The following is a 20895-nucleotide window of genomic DNA, read 5'->3' as shown; positions in this document are numbered from 1 at the left end:
CGTAGATATTTATTGTTGAGTTCTTTCTTGTTCTAGAGTAGGCTAGCTCCGCGGCTCTCCCCACAGCAAAAACTTCCGTTTGGAAAATACTGCTGTGGTCTGGTAGCTTGATAGGCTGCCTTATTCCTAGTTTTGAGCAGTAAATACCCGCTCCCACTCCGTCTGGAGTTTTCGAGCCGTCTGTATAGATGTGAAAAGTTCTATGGCCAGGCTTCATGCCTTTGTGCCATCCCTCCTCTTCAATTGTAGTGCGAAACCTTCTCTCCCGATTAAAGTACGGAGTCATGTAGTCCGTGCCACCTGAGCTCTACTTTCCTATTGAGCTGTGACCGAAGGTTCTGCAGGTGAATACCCCCGCAGCCATTAGCCTCCTCGCGGATTTCGGTGCCAGGTTTTCCGCCATGAAGTCAATAGGTGGCATGCTGAGAATCATTTCCAGCGCCGCCGTTGGGTGGTTTTCATCGCTCCTGTTATGCACAGAGCAGCGAATCGTTGAATCCTTTCCAGTGGCATTAAGTATATCAGTTTTCTTGTCGCAGTCCACCATACTAAGGTTCCATACAGCAATATCGGTCTGACTACTGCTGTGTAGCACCAATGCATCAGAGAGGGTGATAGACCCCAAGTAACGCCCAGCATTCTTTTACATGCGTACAACGCATTACTGGCCTTTTTCACCCTCTCCTCAACGTTGTGCTTCCACAGCAATTTGCTGTTCAGTATTACTCCGAGGTACCTCGCATAACCTTCGGGAGGTTCCATGCCGGAACTTTGTACTTCCTGGTAAAAAGTACCATGTCCGTTTTTCCTGCGTTTATCCCTAGCCCTACGCGAGATGCCCATTGGTGTATCGTTTTGAGAGTGTTGTTCATCACATTACTGACGGTGTCCAGGTACTTTCCCGTAACTACTATAGCTATGTCATCGGCATATGCCACTAGTTTTGGTGCCCCTCCGTCAAGCTTCTTAAGAATTTCATTTGCTACAAGTAACCATAATAGCGGCGATAGTACCCCACCTTCCGGAGTACCTCTGCATGCATATTTGGTGACGCTTGCATCGTTCCACTCCGCTCTTATCTTTCTGCTAGCAAATAGCTGCCTTATCCATAGATAAACCGCGGGTTGCACATTAAGTGACTCTATGCTATTTAAAATAGCATCTTTCGTAGACATAATTCTAATAAAATTTTTGTTAACTATTGTTAATTATGCATTCATTTTACAGAAAAAAGCGATCGCACTTTTACAACGAAGCAGTCGAATATCTTTTGGAGTTGTGGCAAGAGAAGCTGCCACAACTACGAGGCTGCAAAAGAAATACACATATAAAAGCAAGCATGGCGGTTGAAGTGGACACAGGAGGCTTTGTGTTCTCGTCGAAGGAGATATAAGTCAAAATTCACAATTTATCTAATAAATTTAGAAAACTTTGTTCAATAGCAAAATGTTAGTATGTAGTATAGAGAGATGAGAAGAAGGGTGTTGGGTCTTCAGGCGGAAGTAAATGTGAAATAAGTTTAAAAAAAACTAAGCACTATGTACATGTGATAAATAAATTACTTTTATTTAAAGTTTGCAGATAAATTGAATTAAAACTTATAATTTAAAACTTGTCGAACAAAAAGTTTCCATGTATTTGTTGTGAGTACTTCAATTAGATTCAATTAATTTAATAACAAAAAAACTTAATATAATTTAAGAATATGAAATAAATTAATTTTAAAAGCAACATAAAAACGAAGCGGTGGATCCTCTCATATGTTCCGCGCTGAAGTTGTAGTCTTGAGTATAATAAGTGAAATCTGGATGCTCTCGTTGATTTGCGAATTCGAAATTTGTTTGGCTTATAAATTTTTCTAAACCTTGCCTTCAAGTGACCGAAAGCGTTCTCTACTACTCTCCTAGACTTGGAAAGTTGGTAATTAAAAATCTTTTCGCTGCATCCGGCCGTTGAGTTGTAAGGACAAGGCTTCATAAGAAACTGTGTAAAACGAATTGCTGAACATCTCAGCACGACTGGAAAATGTTTACCAAAAAAATATTCCACTAAACCAATTTTTCTGAAGAAAAACCTTTCAAAACGGTTTTGACAGCTCATTGTCAACTTTGCAAGTAATCTGCCATATATGAAGGAGTACATTTATTTCGTGGATTTATTGTTAATTACTGTATATATGAACGTCTTTTTAGTTTGTAACAAAACATCCTGTAGATTACTAAGAATTCATATTGAACGACCTAGAATTCATATGTAACATAATTTATGCTAAAAACGCAATAATTAGATATTTATCAAAAGACATAAAAATCCCTTCAACCCCAGCAATTTTTTAGAATAAACCCTATATACATATATTATATATAAATATATATACATACATGTGTGTATATTAGAGACTTGTTTCTATCTAATTATTACATTATGCATTCTGTATATTTATATTTCCATCAAAGCTTTACACTCATCATAAAAGCGTGCATACTACGTACGCGGAATAAAATTTATATTGCATTGAATTATGTATGTAAATGTATGAGTTGTGCGCATGCAAATCATAACCTGCAACACTACTAAAGTGTTTGGATCCCAACACAATACTGTAAGCGAAAGGCACAGACTCGTATTTGAGTGTGTCCTTGCTGGCGTGTGGAACTTATACTCGTTTTTTCGTTTCTCACATTTCTGCTCTTTGGTGGTGAAGCAACTATGAAATAGAGAGATATGGATTTTCGAATCTTGCCCAAATTGGAGCTCATGAGAGAATTAAATAATTTCGAATGCAAGCAGAGAGATTTGTGGATATGTGGGAGTTAACATTTACGATATGCTAAAAGTATTGCTATAAAATGCCAAGTATCGCATTATCGATTGTGTACTTCGAAAATGATTTTATGTACTACTTTTATGGCTACACATTTGGTGAGAAATGTGCTTATTAAAGTTCTTCTATAAACAAAATACAGCAACATGTTGCGCAATTGGAACATGTTCTTTAAACGTTTTTTCACAACGCAAGCATCTGCGGTCGGCTCCCAAGTTTTACAACGATAATATGCACACAAAACATGATCAGAATTAGAAAAAGTTTTTTCTCACGAGTATTTTGAAGCGGTCGTCATGCACCAGATAAAGGCGAACCTTCGAAAGTATCATATTTCTGTCAAAGATTCACTCAAAAACTATCATATATAGTGGAAAAGAAGCGCGTTCCGAACACCAATCAATGATGTGGCATAATAAATTAATTAGTAATAAATTTAGGTACTGTAAGCCCTCAAAACTACTCGGAAATTTTTTTAATAAACAAAAAATTTTATAAAATTGTTTTTACTTTTATTTTAAAGATGGTGCGCATTAATAGCCCATAAATTGTGCCTAAAAAATATTATTTTAAATTTTATTAGTTTTTTTTTGTTTTTAAGAAATCTCCAACTGAGTAATAATAGAAAATTATTTGCCATCATTTTCTACAATTCCAAACACTTGTCAGTTAATAAATTAACTTTCATTTTCATTATTTAAAGTTCGGCAAAAAATAAACTCGTAAGACTATTTTTATACACTAAATATAAATTAAGCATCAGACGCACGCCACAAATAGGAGGAGGAGCTCGGCCAAACACCCAAAAATGGTGCAAGCGCCAATAATAAATAAATATAAATTAAAACAAGAAAACTAAATTCAGTCCGGACCGAACTTTATATACCCGCAAACATTTTAGTAAAATTTAATTTGGGCTGGCTGTTAATTTTTGGAAGCAATCAAACTCTTACAATGAGTGTTATAGCTTAAATCGTCAGTGAGACAGACAATATGTCGACCGACGATATCTCCTTATCGATATACACGCATTCACTCAAAACTGGGCGTAGCACTGCCCATTTTCCAAAATTTTTCTTGCGTCGCATTTCTTTTCCTTGTACCAAATTCGAGTAATTTTGCTTAATTTACAACAGAGCGCCATTTCTGTTTTTTTTTTTCCGTTATATGGGAGGTGAGAATGTTTATCAAACAATTTCATCCACCTTCCATACCAACCTACCTCGAGTTTAATTAAAAAATAGATTAATTTTTTTGGATAGACATGACGAAATCGACTCCTCTCATAATTCTGAAAAATGTTCTTTATATAAATCTATATGTGTACATCTCGATTTATTTAAACTGCTATACATTAACGTTTACATACCAATGCTATTAACATCTACTTTGCACTGAATTTCTGCACATCGAAACACACAAACATAAGTTTACATTTGCACCGTGGCTGTAACTCTGATACACATTCTATGTTCCAAACACTTGCAAATCCTTTGGTCCACACTTTTAATAAATTATAGCATGTAAAGTGGAAACCAAGATTTTCCCCTGCTTTTGGAACACATAAATAGTTGGCAACGCCGCTATAAAATCCCCAATGTATAAGTTCCACAATTTAATACTTGCCATGCGGTTTCCCCGCTTTTTGTTTGCCTGATGCTTATGTGGCATGCTTGTATGCACAGAGTCCTTTAAGGGGTAACACCACTGTACACGCGTAAAATAAACACGATTTTTAAAGAATTTTTTTGTATAGAAGGAAAGGGGAAACAATCACTCTGATTTGGGAAGTTATTACTTATATACTAAAATACAAAACTACAAAGTTTGATAGAAAAATTTTACAAAATGGCGGTATTGGAGACATTTTTGTAATGTGGTTTCTCTTGAAGGAGCTCCGCGGCACGCAGCACAGAGGGTGCAAATTTTAATCTGGAACAAAGAAACATTTTTTTTCTTAATCTAGATAAGAATAGCTAGAGAAACACGTAGGGGATTTAAAAAAATATTTATTTTTGTGGAATTTGCAAGCATTTGAAGGAAAAAACTCTATTTTGGACTAAAAAAACGGCACTTAAATAATTATGTATAACAATCGTTTAAATTAATGTATCGAAAATCCCCTACGCTCTTCTCTTAAGAAGGTTATTATACAGACGTAGTGAAAAACCTGATTAAAAATATTTAAAATTGTTTGAGTTATGCTGCGTGCCAATTTCAGAAAACGTGTTTTGAGAAAAACGCGTTTAAAGTTTGGAAATTTGGAGAAGTCGTTTGGTAGCAGTCACTAACGCTTGGTTAAAAGCTTAAAATATTTATGAAATAGACTTCGGTAACGTATAAAACTTTTTGTTCTGTATTTTAAAAGGTTCAAAGAATTTTTTAAGCTTATACAAAAAAATCAATTTTTTGAAATTTCTACAGTGGTGTTACCCCTTAAGTGACTGTTGTCAGAAATTCTGGATAACATAAGCCTCAAATATTTTCGAAGAAGTTTACAAAATATTTTTAATTTAAGGGGTTAGGGGTAGTCAGAATTTTCAAAAAATCGATTTTTTTTGCATTTTCTTAAAGTATAATGTTTTAAAAATATTGTGTAAAAATTTGAAGTGAATCCGACAAATACTTTTCAAGTTATTCAACAATTAACAAAGGGCGCTCGGCCGCTCCGGAGCCGATAGCAAAACTTTAAATGCGTTTTTCTCAAAACTATGTTTTTCAAACTGGTGAACACTGTAACTTAAAAACCGCTACGTAGATTTCAATAAAATTTATACAGCTTTTGAAAAACATAAAAAACTTGTGCCTGATCGAAGGATTTTTTTTTTTCAAAAATTTCGATTTTTTTTTAACAATTAACTGTTGGTTTTTTTTTCTAAAATCTGGAAAAAATTTTCTGAGGCCGCCATTTTGTTCATTTTGAAAAAAAAAAAAAGCTTCGATCAGGCACAAGATTATCTATTAATAAAACTAATTTTTCTTGTCCGATTGGTTTTAGATGAATCTGCAAGGACTTGTGATGTTCACCGCAAGGGACTTCTGGAGAAACGGGCTTCACACAAACAGCGATAACTTTTGCAATTATTAATTTTTTTTTTTTGAAATTTTGGTGAAGTCAAGTTAAAACATGATGTTTTTATGCTATGTTTTTATTTTTGTTAAATAAATTAATTAAGTAGCAAAAAAAAATTCGTGAAAATCATCATTTTTTCGGGCCTCTGACTACCCCTAACCCCTTAATTAAACCTAAATCTCGACTGTCGGCACTCATACGAGTACAAATAGTCTATCTAATGGAAGCGTGACCGGCAAAATTCCAACTTAGAGTTGCGTTATAACTGAATGGTTTCCAATAACAGGTGTTATTTTGATTTGATTATTGATTATTAACAATTTTTTATGGCCGAAATTGGATGGTATTGATCTGGACAACGTTTGTTTTCAACAAGACGGCGCTACGTGCCACACAAGCAACGAAACCACTGATCTTGTACGGGAAAAGTTTCCGGACCGTGTTATCTCTCGAAGAAGTGATCACAATTGGCCACTGAGATCTTGTGATTTAACACCTTGTGACTGTTTTTTCTTTGGGCCCCTGAAAGAGAAGGTCTACGCCAACAGCCCAGGGTCGATTCAAGACCGCAAAGATGGAATACGAGAGGCTATCGAGAACATAGGACAGCCACTTTGCAATTCGGCTATGGAAAATTTGATGAGAAGGATATTGTCCTGTAAGTGTGGTCGTGGTGCTCATTTGCCTGATGTTATTTTCCACAATTAACGGCCTACCTTTCTCTTTATAATAAAATACACATCCGATCATTTATATTAAAATATAGCATTTTTCTTTGAATATCAAAATAACACCTCTCATTGGATAACCCATTACAAAATATTTGTACGATTTGTTGGTTTTGTGAGAAATGTAGAAAGTGTACGTCGCTAGTACAAACTGAGTCCCGCACACCCTAATGGTCCAAAAATGTCACGTGCATCTGCAGTAAAATATCTGAAGAAGTTGAAGACGTTCATTAATAAGTAAATCCAATACTATACTGAAGATAAAAAAGTTGATAATCTTCCCGGTTGAGACCCTAAAAAAATACCTCACGAAAGTTTCTGGTCTTACTTTCATTGATCTGAAGCAGTTTTAAGAAAAAGTGATGAAAAGGTATTCTAAGACACGATTCGAAGATGTTTACAGAAGACCTCAAATTTGAGAACGCATTGAAAAAATCGCTCTCATTATATATTATTATTATTTATTTATTAAATTACAATTAAAATTACAAAGTAGTATGTTTACTAGGGTGGTCCAAAAATGCATGGGAAAAAATTTATATTAAAATTTTTATGCTGCCGCCCCCCAAAATAGTAAAGAATGAAAAATAAAAAGACCCGTATTTTTTTTTTTTTAATCAGACCATATTTAATGGTGCCGCCGGGGCTTTGAAATATCCCATGTATTTTGCATGGGAAAAAAATACTTTTTCGTAGATTTCATGTAAAAACCTGGAAAATGAATATATTTTAACCGGATAACTCAGTTTCTCTTCATAATTGGTCAGGGAATAACAACCAATTATGAAATAATTAATTTTTTTGTATTAACTATTTTTTATAGAACCCCAAAAAGCCCCCATAAAACGAAAATCTAAGAAAAAATCGAAAAACAATATTTTATATTACTTTTATGAATATGGATATTTCAAAGCCCCGGCGGCACCATTAAATATGGTCTGATTAAAAAAAAAAATACGGGTCTTTTTATTTTTCATTCTTTACTATTTTGGGGGGCGGCAGCATACAAATTTTTTTTTTTGGACCACCCTAATGTTTACAGCACTAGCTACCAGGGCTATCGGCTAAGTCATTACGTGAAATACTTAGTATTACTTATTGTATATTATATGCTTATATTTATTTTCATACTATACTTGTATAACCTAACGCAATACTTCACACACCTCAACCAAAAAGTCATTGTAACCCAACACTCCACACGCGAAACGCTTTTGAGGAAATACCAGAGCAGCGATTGGTGTTCCCGTGGGAAACGCCTACTCAGCAAAGTACTGATCACGTTGCAAGCACACGGGCTTAGCTTTTAGTCTTAGTATTAGAATTAAAATATTTTTAAGTTCAGTTGTAAAGAGATTATCAACCAATAAAGACCGGCCTCGTCCGGAACAATTTTTTTTATAAACCACCACGACCGGGTAGTTTAACTTATATTATATCTTAAATTAGATGCGCCATGTTCAAATGTTTTAAAAAGTTGAAAATGAGTTTTACGTTGGTTTCTGTTGCATTGGAGAGAATTTCAATTGGGTTTTTACTTGCAAAATATTGCGTGCGTAGATAAGAGATAGGGGTACAACTTAGAAAAGTATGACGCACACTTAGATCAGATGCGTTGCAGAAAGTATCATATATGATGGTGGTTGAGAATTCTTCAAAAGGTATTCATGTGTTAGAAGGCAGTGGCGTAACCTTAGTCGTATGTATAAAACATTTTTACATCCAGGTTGATGTTTTTGTTGGTAAGATGATCCCGTTCCCATGAAGATTCACTTCTTTGCACTGGTGTTTATAATTGGACCAATTACATTCTTGCCGTGAACCCATAGCTTTGGAGAATATATTTTTGATGGATTTTTGTCCGAACAGCATGTGGTAGTGGAGACACAATTTTAAATCATGTTTTGCTGGCTTGTCGGCATATTCTTTACCTGTAAAACCTGCATGGCTAGGCACCCACATGAGTCTTACTTTTGGTGACAGACTAATTAGTAGCTGCTGTAAACGGTATAGAGTAATACGAAATCTTTTTGCAGCTTTAAAGACCGATAGACTGTTCGTGAATATCACCGTTTTTTTTGTTGATGGCTTTAGTCACAGACAAAGTTGATAGTATACCCTCAAATATGGTTGCATAGTTCGGGAGGAGTCCACAGGTTACAGTGTCGCCAATACTGTTTGTTACAGCAAATGAGACTCCATCATCTTGTTTCGAGCCATCCGTGTATATGAAATTCAAATATGTAGGTGTTTGCATTTCTCTGATAAAATGCCAGCACCGGAGTATTCACTCCAACATTCAATGGCATTTCGAGCGCTATTGAAAGTATCTTGCATTTTTGTTGTGTTTTTGTGACTTCAAAATATGTATAAGTCATCGGCATTAGGCAATGCTTTACGTTATGTTTTTGGCTAAGCAATCGACTTACATCATCGAATGCTATCAGAAATAGTGTAACTGAGCGAGGTGACCCCTGGACCATTCTCTAACGGAAATATTGGTGATAAAGCATTATTAATTCTACACCGGAATTTTCTGTTGCTGAGGAAGAGCTTAATGAAGTTAAATATCTTCGGGCCAAGCTTCCATTTTTTGTAACTTTTTTAAGATAACCAATTTCGTCGAAAGCTTTAGTGAAATCAATAGTAAGAATAGAAGTGTGGTTTCTCGAGGATACATTTTTCGAGATATGGTGGTCGAGGAAGAGTACGACATCTAGAGTGCTTATACCAGGTTTAAATCCAGTTTGAAATGGAGATATTTTATGTTTTTCCTTCAGAAACCACATTAGCCTTGTCGATATTATCTTTTCCATAGTTTTACTGACACACGAAATAAGGCAAATCGGCCTGTAGTTAGCAATTGAACCAGGATCTTTATTAGGCTTTGCTATTGGAACAACGACAGCTGTTTTAAAGCTTTGGGGAATAACGCTAGAACTCAATATAGCGTTGTAAAATTTAATCAAACGTTCTTTAAAAATCTCAGGAGTGAAACGCAGCATTTGGTAATTTATATCATCAAGTCCTAGTGTAGTTCCACTCATTGTTTTAAGAACTGATTCTAATTCATAGAAGGTAATTGCATGTTCAAGGTGAATGACCAAACTGTCTATGAAGTCGTCAGGGTGCGCGTGCGAAGTATTTTTAGATTGGTCAATGAATTGTGAAATGGCCAAAATCGCGTAAGCGGTTATCGCGCCAATTAAGAAGAATGAATTGTGAAGGAAAGCTCGATGTAAGCGATGCCTCGGAAATGTACCTGGCGACGTCTATGCAGATGTCCGATGGGTCGGAAAAAACCTTACTATTGGAAGTTATTGACTAAGGGATTTTCATTGTATATGTACCTGTAAGCGTCTTTATTCTTTTCCAAATGCTTCCGGGTGGGTGAAGAATTTGGGTTTAAATTTTTTGTGAATTCTTTAAAACTCTTACGTTTAGCAAGTCGTTTTTCTTTGTTTAATCTGGCATTTTTTATATGTTAAGTGTGAAAGTGCAGGGTGACTTTTTGCAGAGCGTTGAGCTCGAGTGCCCCCCTAGGGACTCTCCTTGAAGCTGTGCAGGAGTGAGCTAATGGGATAGAAGAACTTGCTGCTTCGAGTAAGGATTTTTGAATCGTGACTGCTTCTTTGTTGATATTTTGGGCATCAAATGCTAGTAGGCGCTTCGTAAGCAATATTTCTTGATACTTATTCCAATGGCCTTTGCTGTGTTATACTTTTTGGTTTTGTTGCAGCAAGAGGAGTTTGTGGGGCATAGATTGATAGAGCATATTATGGGGAAATGATCGCTGTTGTGCAGATTATCTAAGGTGGACCATGAGGCGAGCGGAAGTAGTTGCGGGGAACATATTATTAGGTCTATGTGCGTGAAGGTTTTGTGTGTAGGAAAGTGAGTTGGGCTATTGTTGTTTAGAATTGCTAAATTGGAATGAAGTATGAAGTCTTCGACTATAGTGCCTCTGCGATTGGCCATTGGTGAGCCCCATAGTGGACTCCAGCTATTTAAATCTCCACAGAGAACAACAGGAGTGGTAATGTTAGATAATAACTGAATTAAATCTGAATCTGAAAAGACTTGGGCTGGAGGGATATATAGAGAAAAAACAGTTATGGGAGTTTTTAGATTAATTTCAACTGCCACTACTGACAGATTAGATTTAATGGATTTGAATTTATGTGGGATGCTTTTATGGACTATTATTCCAGAACCTTGCTTAGCATAATTAAAGTGGGAGAAGTTGTGAAAATAAGTTGAGTATTGTTTAGGAGGGTATGGTGTAGAGATATGTCTCAAGTGGATGCAAATTAAGTGGTTGCGGTTTTTGATCAAAGTTTCTAATTATATGTAGTTGTTAAAATATCTCTTCATATTCCATTGAAGAATATTAAGGATCATTAACGATATTTATAGTGGTTACCTTTTGTACTATTCAGGTTATTTTAGAGTAAAATAACCTATGGTACGGGTTCTTCGTGGACGCTCTTGAGGATGTCTGTATAAGTTTCTGTAGTCAATATATACATAGTAGTCTTTAGGATTGAATCTACATATTCCAAGTGCTCATAAGAGATAGTTATAAGAGATTGTTTGTCTGTTGGATGAAAGAGATGTGGCGTTTTTTGAAGAGCATGTAGTAGCAATGTTGTGTTCGTTATTGAGTAAAGAGAAGTTGGGTGTTGAATTGATAGAGCTACGTACGGAAGGAGATTGGGGAGTTATGCTGAAAACAGTGAACGACGTAAACGCAGTCCCCTGTCAGCTATTACGATCAAACTAATGAGAACCCCATGTAAATGAAAAATTCTTTACTTCCGTATCGTAGTATAGTAAATTTTATTTCACGATATTTAAAAATTCCCGTAATACCCTGTCAGCTGATTGCTCTCTCACCACACAGCGTTGCCAAGCAGTACATTTCGAAATCATTTACAAAATAAATTTAGAAACATTATAATTTTTATTAAAATAACTTAAAAACACTGTTGAATAATGTTAATTATAGGTAGATAAATGAACTATTTGCATTTGTTGGTTTTTGGCTTTGGTTTATTAAACAATGAAAAATTGTAACAGATAACGCGGATGTGTGAAAAAGTGTGTAAGCAAACACATACACACACAAACCGATGTATTATTGTGTAAATATGTTATTAAAAGAACGCAGTTGTTCTCGCGGGATGAGTTTTTGTGCTCGTTAGGGGCTACGGCAAGAGACTGCGTACGTTTTTCACTGTTTTCAGCATAAGCTGACGTCAGAGTAAAGTAACTGTTTTTTAAGACGCCACCTCCAGTACTCAATTCGCCTTGACACAGAGCACGCTTTCTGGGTCTAACGTTAGATGCAAGGCGAATTTATTACAGGTGACAGCAACCACATGTAAGCAAAACCCTACATGTATTTGTTGTTGTCTTTGGTCCTAGCATCACGTCAAAATCAGCTGTTTGTTTTCAGGCCGATTTGCTTGTGAAATGTAAAAAAAAGTGATTAAAGCTTCGCTTTTAAATTGCTTAGTGTGAATTGTAAGTTCTTGTAGATATGAAAGAAATCATCTGCGTTTGCGGTATTTCAATTATTTACAGATATTTCAGAATTTGCCACGTGCATGCATAAGGTGAAATTGAATGTAGAGAGCGAAGTTTGGACACGGAAAAGTTTAAAATAGAGAATTAAAGTCTCACCACGTACAGAAAGTAATGTATGTAATATTGCGCTCAATTGTATTTGTATCACATTTTTAATTTGCAATTTTTACATGTGTAATTCTATATCCTCATGGAATATTGATGGCTGTCAGAACTCCACCTTGGCTACTAATGACTATGATGACTTCATACTAAATACTGTTGAGAGGCGCATACCATATTGCATAAAAATGTTTGCTTCATGTTTTTTGTGGAAAATCATTATATAGCCATTGCGGTATAAAAGCGTTGAGACTTACAACACGTTCACATATAAGTAGATGATCTACTTTTTCGCGCTTAATTCAAAATCCGTAATGAATAGATAATAAAGATACTGCTTCACATACAACCCTGTGTTTTCTGTGTTATCAATAATTATTATTACGAATGTGAGCAGAAACATCAAGGTAAAAACTAAATAAAATGGTCGCCGGCAAAGAAAACTGATTTGTAAACATCATTTTAGTTAAATGTTTGTTAAATATTAATAATTATGCATTCATGTTACAGAAAAAAGCATATGTTCATAAACGCTTTGTTCTCTTATTACTTATTATAAAATGTAATAACGAGTTTCGCATGTGGATTGCTGCCATAATTTTTTGCAACCTCAGTAAAATTCGCATACGGATTTTCCCCAACTGTTTATTATTAGCAGCCAATTGCGCAATTAAATTAGCTATTCCTTCTCCTTGTATTTCGTTAGTAATAATTAAAGAAACCAAAAACACCGAAATATTCCACCAAAATAATATCCAAGAAGAAAAACCGCTCAAAGCAGTATTGACAGCTGATTGTTAAATTGACAGGTAATCTGCCATATGTGAACGGGTAGATTAATTTGGTGGATTTATAGGTGATTCATGCATATGTGAACGTACTATTAGCAGCTTGTTTGCTATATATTTACGTACGCTAGTAGAATTTTCTAACTCATAATCACAAATGAGTTTTTGTAACAGTGACCAGGCCATATTGGTTGCTTTATTGCGATGAGGCAAATCAAAATTATAGAAAAAAATTATATAGCAAAGAAAATGTTTGTATAGAAACTGCTTTTTCTCACCAGCCATTTCATTTTCTTGTGACCACACTCATGCTTCATTAGAGCTTTCCTTGGTAATGTGGCGTACCCATATGGGAAGAGGTGATAATCCGAAGCCAGAAAAGCAGCTTCAATGCAGCAGTATATAAACCACCACCAGATAAAATTATTGCCAATTCTTGTGGACCCGCATTAATAAATCTGTGTACGTCTTTTCGATAATCAGCGAATGATGCTTTGTATGATGTTTTAATTTTCAATACAAAAAATATATGCACTTTCTTACTTTACTGTAGTGTTTCGACGGATAGTTTCCGTGTTATCACCTACTAATACTTCACTGAACAGCTGCTTTATTTGACACTAAAACACAAATTGAATTGGATTAGAAAACATGTTTAAAAGCATTACTTTAATAGGGTCTGCTGACTATTCAAAGATTTATTTTAATGAACTTTTTGTAGCCCATTATCGTCTGTTTCGCTTTCTTGATTTTCAACCGCTTGTTGAGATTGCGTATGCGGATGAAAATCCTGCATTTGAAAAAAGCCGTTTCACATATTTTGGAAGTTCAACCTCCATGCTCCTATCAACCAAATGCTGACGGATAGTTTTACGGTGTGTTATGTCTGGCCCATTCACATTTTTGAACACAATTTTTCATTTTGGTATATATTATTTAAACAATATTTAGATGATTTCAATTCAAATTTAAAACTTTCAACGTACAATCACAAATGTAAACATATGAATGTAAACATACCAATGACAAAAGCAAACAAAGCATATCATTTTGACGTAAACCATATCTACGGCGAAAAATTCAGCTGGGTGATTGCTGTCACCTATAATAAATCCACCTTGTTTAGATAGGTTAAATGAAAACGACAGGTGATAAGTGACTACAACGCACTGACAGGGTTTAGTAAGCTGCTACAACAACAGAACTCGCCAGAAGAAACGAGCTACCAGATCTGGAAATTAAGATAGTTATTAAACACATGTATATTATCAGAGGTGCATGCGCATAGGGTGTTCAGTTGGAAATGAAACTTGTAAGCGAATAAACGAAAAGTAATAAAGTGATTAAGTCTTAAGGTGAAAGTGCTCTTCTAAAGTAAAGCAGTTAATTGTGGGCATTAAAGTAAAGCAAGTGGTGTTGCCATTAATTTGTGAATTTTATTTTACTGTACAGGGATCACAGATTGATTTGAATTTTATGGTAAGAAAACTCGTAACAATTGGGGTCAGAAGTGGGATGGCTGAATAATTCCCAAGAGCAGCATCGCACGCAGCTCTGCTTATATATATATATATATATATATATATATATATATATATATATAATAGGACTATGGTTAAGTTCGTGCGGTTTTTTTTCGAAATTTGAAACTTTATTGACGTAAAATGGTTACAAATTTAATATTCAAAGTATTGTCCATCGCTTACTACTACTTTTTCCCATCTTTCTGGCAATTCACGGATTCCCTTTGTGAAAAATTCGGTCGGTTTTGCCGCAATCCACGAATCGATCCATTTTTTGACTTCATCGTAATTACGGAAGTGCTGGTCAGCCAGGCCATGTTGCATCGATCGGAAGAGATAGTAATCGGATGGCGCAAGGTCTGGACTATACGGCGGGTGGGGTAGGACATCCCATTTGAGCGTTTCTAAGTATGTTTTGACCACTTGTGCAACATGTGGCCGAGCATTGTCATGTTGCAAAATAACTTTGTCGTGTCTATCGGCGTATTGCGGCCGTTTTTCTCGCAGTGCTCGGCTCTAACGCATCAATTGTCGTCGGTAGACATCCCCCGTAATCGTTTCATTCGGTTTCAGTAGCTCATAATACACAACACCCAGCTGGTCCCACCAGATACACAGCATAACCTTCAGGCCATGAATATTCTGCGCCGACGTCGATGTTGAAGCATGGCCAGGGTATCCATACGTTGCCCGACGTTTTGGATTGTCGTAATGGACCCACTTTTCATCGCCAGTCACAATTCGATGCAAAAAACCCTTTCTTTTGTGCCGTTGAAGCAGTTGTTCGCATGCCATAAAACGGCGTTCAACGTCTCTTGGCTTCAATTCATACGGCACCCAATGGCCTACCTTTCGGATCATTCCCATGGCTTTTAAACGTTTGGAAATGGTTGATTGATCAACTCCCAAAGTTTTTGCAACCTCTTCTTGCGTTTGAGCCGGATCTTGATCGAGCAATTCCTCCAATTCGGTATCCATGAACTTTGGCGGCGCACCCTCGCGTTCTTCGTCTTCCAAGCCAAAATCACCACTTTTAAAGCGTGCAAACCACTTCTGGCACGTTCGCTCAGCTAGAGCATGCTCACCATAAACTTCCACCAAGATACGATGACTTTCGGCTGCTTTTTTCTTCATATTAAAAAATTCCCCGCAAAAACACATTATTTGGCACGAAATTCGACATTTTCAAGTGTGGTAAAAATATTGTTGTTTACGCTTCAAATAAAAAACTTATACTGACGTTTGTGCCTTACGACAGTAGCTCTCCAATGAATGTTTGGAAATGTGGATCGATGGAATAATAATCAAGTTACGCCATCTGTTGTAAAACCGCAAGGAACTTATTCATAGTCCTATTATATATAATATATATAACTATCGTAATTTTCAAATCTGGCAGCTCGTATCTTCTGGCTATCTGGTGTTAGGCGAACTCATGTTTTTGTTTTAGTATCTCATTCGCGCGGTATTGCCACAATTTCAAGTCGGTTCGCGAATATTAGATTTTTAGTGTCAAAGTTATGAAACACAGCGATTTCGTGCGTTATTGAATGAGTAATTAGAGTTACAATTAGCAATTTTAAAGAATTATTTTTTATTATTAGTTTTTCGAGGGTTTAAAAAGGGAACGTCCCGTTTTTATAATAAAACATAAACAGTTTGGGCCCCTGAACCGTAAACTAGATAAATATCTGCACAACAAATAATAGTCATTAAAAGCAAAGAACAAGATAGAGAGCTGCGCGAAAACAGTATTACTCGCGAATTACTTAGAGTACGAAATATGTATCGTGGTAACATAGCTTTAAAACGAATTACGTGACGTGGGAACATAGCATTAGATTCGGCTTGACAATGCGCTTAAAATCTATCGGTTAGAATCGATTTTTTGATGTATTTTACCGATTTTTAGGTGGTCGTCGCTGGATACTCATTTTCATTTCTAAAATGGACGTCAAACATTAGTAATCATTTTTTGATTAAGTAGCCAACGTTTTTAATTAAATTTTTAATAATTTAAAGAGAAGGCTGTATTGAAAAGAAAGTGGTGAAGACGTGATTTTAAAACGTACGTAATGGAAATACACATAAATCTATTTCTTAAAACATTTGGAACGTGTGAAAATAGTGCGTCTGCCTACAAAGCGAAAAATATATGCATCGGTTGCATACGTCGGGTCGATATGGGTTTATTTCTGTTCGTGTTCTCTATTTCTTTGTGTCGGTGTATAATAACCGCGGGTGTATACAAAGTATTACTTGCATATCTGTATGCAATCAGGGTCATTAAAATAGTAACTAACCGGTGATTTGTGCATACAAATAATAATAATTGGTATTTAAAGAAGCCCAGTGTGCAAAGTAACAGGGAAGTGTGTGTGGCGAAGCCAACTTGTTCGTAATATCGCCGATGTCGCTGGGAGCGTATTTTTAGTGATGTGGCAGTTGCTGGACGATATTCGTATCCGGTTACTTTGTCAAACTAATGTCTCAATTGATAAACTGAAGAATCTCGGACAATATCTGGTCTTCAGGAGAATTGCGCACCCAATTTTGTGATGACAATAGTCTCCTAACGATATAGCCGGTTAAACGTTCCGCGAATCCGACATTTTTTTTTTACCGGGATTCATTTGCACAAAACCGCGGTGCTACTCGTATTGGCTTCGTTGCGTTGTTTCTCGGTATGGAATCGGTATTCCATTCGCAAGGCTCTCGTTGTCGATGGATGTCGCTTTCTGACAGCAACTGCTTTTAGGGAACTACTTTAAATGCACTCAGTTTAACTTAAATAAAAAATCTTTAAACTTAGAAGTGAAACAATCATTGTTGAAATTATATGTTTTTTCCCCCCTTTTGTTAACAAAACTTTTGTTTGCATACCCCTGCTTTCACCCACTAATATAATTGAGAAAAAATTAAAATATTAAACAAATAATTTGCATTGCTTGTTTAAAGTGCTGTTCACTCATCTTTTATTAAAATATTTCCTTGCAGCTTTTTTGTGTAAGTGCTTAAGTGCGCGTTCTTGCTAAAAGCGTTTAATCTTGAATTAGTTGGGTATAGACCAACATCGGTTTAACGCGCGTTATAAACGTTGAAAGCTCGTAAAAACGACATCTTTGACGTTCGCAATATAGTTTCGATTATTGATCCTCGTCTTTTAGCATTTGTTGATCCTCAGTTGATCGCTTCTGTTATACCGCTTGAATTACACCATGTCGACGTCACGCAGACGTGGCGAATTAAATCCTAAACTTCACATGGATAGGCAACCTACAGTTGCCCGCATCACAGGTATATTTATCTTCCTTCTTATTTGTATGGTCTGCAAAGGATTAAGTTCTTTGAAAAAGTCCTAAAAACATATCGTAGTCTGGCAAACAGGAAAATGTCATGCCCCTATTAAATTATCGTGCGACATAACGAACATAATTTTTGTTTTATTTTCTGCTACGTACAGATCCATCGCTTCCTGCTGGAAAACGTAGGGAAATAGATAACGTCATGAAAAAAGCTCGCGCAAACACCAATGATTACTGGGATAAGAAGTTACTCGAAGTAGAGGAAAAGGATCCAAATCGTTGGCGACATACCGGTTATAAGAAAATGTATATCCAAGGTGATAGCAGCTCCGGAGAAAGTGATCGTGATGGTGGTTTTCGTTATAATTCTTCGTCTGGTGGTCCAATCGGTGGACCTGGTGGGGGTGGTCCACCAACTTCCGGTCGGTATGGTCGTTCGCGCTCTCCGCACTCACGCAGTCGGTCGCGTTTGAGAAAATCTCCCCCTATGTCGCCACCAATGCGTCGTCGATCGCCGCCTATGGATATGGGTGGACGACGTATGTCCCCACCATCCATAGATGGCATGCGCGGTCGTCCTCGTTCGCCACCACCACGAGGTGGAATACCCCCGCGTTCCCCTTCTGATATGGGTCGCGGTCGTATGCCTTTATTTGGGGGTAGTGGTGTTGGAAATAATCGGCCGCGTTCGCCACCCGAGCCACCGATGCGCCGCAAGTCGTCGCGTTCGCCATTAGGTAGACGTCGGTCACCGCCTAACATAAATCGCAGACGCTCATCCCCACCAGCAGGACCTAATAAACGTGGACAAATATTGCCGCGCTCTAAGCGGCCACCGTCTCCGCCGCCGAGGGTAAGTTTACCTTTAAGGAGTTATTCTATTAGCTTCATTTTAAATTTAATCTAAAACAAATTTCGAAAATATGTAACTGCAATCATATCAATATATTCTCATTTCAGAATTCGTGCCGGTCGCGGTCGAACAGCTCTGTAAGCAGTTGTACGGATGATTCTTGTTCGGTGTGTTCACCAAAACATCATCATAGATCACGGTATGGAAATGGCATTTCTTAAAATACATATTTTGGCTTTATTAACTGATTTAATTTGCAGGTCTCACTCCATGCCGCGTTCGCGTATACCAGGTGGGCCCCGGTCTCCACCGCCAAAGGCTTCGTCGCGTTCCATACCATACCGTGGAAGTCAACAACCTCCAAATGGTCACACTTCGTCGCGTATGCATGCTCGTCCAACTACACCGCCTCCACCGAACGTGCGTACTGTAGATAAATATCGGGATGAAAAAATACGTCGGTATAGTCATGACCGCAGTATCGATCGCGTACCATCTGACGGGCGTCTAAAACTTGCACGTTCAGGTCGGCATTCGCCAGTCGAGGATCCACGAGTCAAAAACCGTCCTCCGGAGCCACCAGAGCCTGCTTCGTCGTCTGCGACAACATCTGCTGTTTCTAAGAAAAAGAAAAAGGACAGAGAAGTAAGCATTCCTTAAGAATATTAATGGAAATTTAAAGAAAATTGTTTGTGTATAATAATTATGTATGTATGTTTTTTAGCTACGCACGCGTATAAAAATAGAAGGAGAAAAACGAAAGAAGCATTCATCCTCGGAATCTGAAGACTCGGGTGGCTCGGATAGTGACAGTTCATTGCCTACTTTTATTGCCGCCACCGGACTAACACTTTCTGAACGCTTTGGTAAAATGGCTCAATGGAGTATTGATCGTAGCAATATGGAAAACATGCGCATTACCAAAGACTCCACCGGGGGAGCTTTAAAAGTTATGATAGAAGAGGGACTCGAGTCTCCGCCGCGTCGATACTCGTATTCACCAGCACCGGCTGGTCATTTTCCGGAAGAACTTGCAACAACAGCACCGTCGGGCATGCTGTCGTGGGATGATGTACGCGTCCGTTACGAATACTACAAAAGTCGTGGGTATTTGCGCGATTTAGACTTGAAGGTACTAGAAACCAGCTAATATTTAATAAATGGAAATTTTAATCATACTATTATATTCTTCAGGATTACATAAAGTGGGAAGAATGGTGGTATAAATACCAAGAATGGTTGAAACAAGAACGCTACTATGAGTATTGGGAACGTCAGCAAATGGCACGTCGCCGACGTAAGAAGCTACCTATAACGCAGCGCCTAAATTAGGTACTCATTTTTGTATTCATTCGTTTATCACAGATTAAGAAGTTGTTTTAGAACTTGTAACGTGCACACGATTACGCATAAATCATCATAAACAGAAGGTAACTTGAATGATGAAGTTGCTTTTCATTGTGGTGTCAACTGCGTTTTTTCTCATTTACATACCTATATTGAACAATTGATATGTGTAAAATAATAATTATATACGTAAGTAACTTATAAAATACACTAAGTGTTCAACTTCGCAATTGGTTTATAATTGTGCTGAAGTTGTTGCTTTGACAAATATTATTATGTGTATTATAAACTGTAATAGTCGTAAATAAACCAGGAACAATTATCAAAATTTCATATTTTTTTGTGTTTTTGATTTGGTGGCAAAAAGTTGCATTTTTATGACTGTGGGGTATGCCTCACAGGGGCAGGCCGAATTTATGTCCAGTCAAGTGCAGCCTTTTCAGCAGTATTGCCTAATATTGCAACAATATGCAATATTTTGAATAGCTTAAAGGTATCTTTATAAAGCCATTTACATAATTGTTATATCAGATTTCGCAATATAAAATTCTTCTTATTCCCAATTGGCTTGGTAACCGCTTATGCGATCTCGGCCGAGTTTAAGGGGTTATACGCAGTTATGACTTTCAAAAAAATCGATTTTTTTTATTGCATTTTTGTAATGTACATATATTCAAAAGTATACGCACGAAATTTGAAGTAGATCTAAGCAATACTTTCGGAGTTATACCTAAATATGTAGAGATGCCTCGGCACGTTTTAA

The 20895-nt window shown here is 36.8% G+C and overlaps 1 protein-coding gene across 4 annotated transcripts; it reads left to right on the top strand.

The window, feature by feature from the left end:
• The first annotated feature begins 16554 nt into the window (after positions 1–16554).
• On the top strand, positions 16555–20467 carry LOC129244784 (serine/arginine repetitive matrix protein 1). Of its 4 annotated transcripts, XM_054882626.1 has the most exons (8): positions 16555–16695; positions 17625–17924; positions 18091–18785; positions 18893–18984; positions 19046–19430; positions 19510–19917; positions 19980–20082; positions 20151–20467. In XM_054882626.1, exons 2-8 carry the CDS (start codon positions 17846–17848, stop codon positions 20153–20155), a joined length of 1767 nt encoding a protein of 588 aa, XP_054738601.1. In that variant the 5' UTR covers positions 16555–16695; positions 17625–17845; the 3' UTR covers positions 20156–20467. The 4 variants fall into 4 exon arrangements, with proteins under 4 accessions (XP_054738601.1, XP_054738598.1, XP_054738602.1 ...); XM_054882623.1 differs by having other exon boundaries at positions 19980–20467; XM_054882627.1 differs by lacking the exon at positions 17625–17924 and having other exon boundaries at positions 19980–20467.
• Positions 20468–20895: the final 428 nt, after the last annotated feature.

The sequence above is a fragment of the Anastrepha obliqua genome, chromosome 4 (assembly GCF_027943255.1).
Source record: "Anastrepha obliqua isolate idAnaObli1 chromosome 4, idAnaObli1_1.0, whole genome shotgun sequence".
NCBI classification, from domain to species: domain Eukaryota; kingdom Metazoa; phylum Arthropoda; class Insecta; order Diptera; family Tephritidae; genus Anastrepha; species Anastrepha obliqua.
Note: the sequence above shows the minus strand (reverse complement) of the source record. Positions and strands in the feature narration are given on the sequence as shown.

Coding starts and splice junctions, on each gene's coding strand:
- LOC129244784 (XM_054882623.1), top strand. CDS start 17,846: ATGTCGACGTCACGCAGACGTGGCGAATTAAATCCTAAACTTCACATG. Junction 18,985..19,045: donor AAACATCATCATAGATCACG/GTATGGAAATGG, acceptor TTTAATTTGCAG/GTCTCACTCCATGCCGCGTT. Junction 19,431..19,509: donor AAAAGAAAAAGGACAGAGAA/GTAAGCATTCCT, acceptor TATGTTTTTTAG/CTACGCACGCGTATAAAAAT.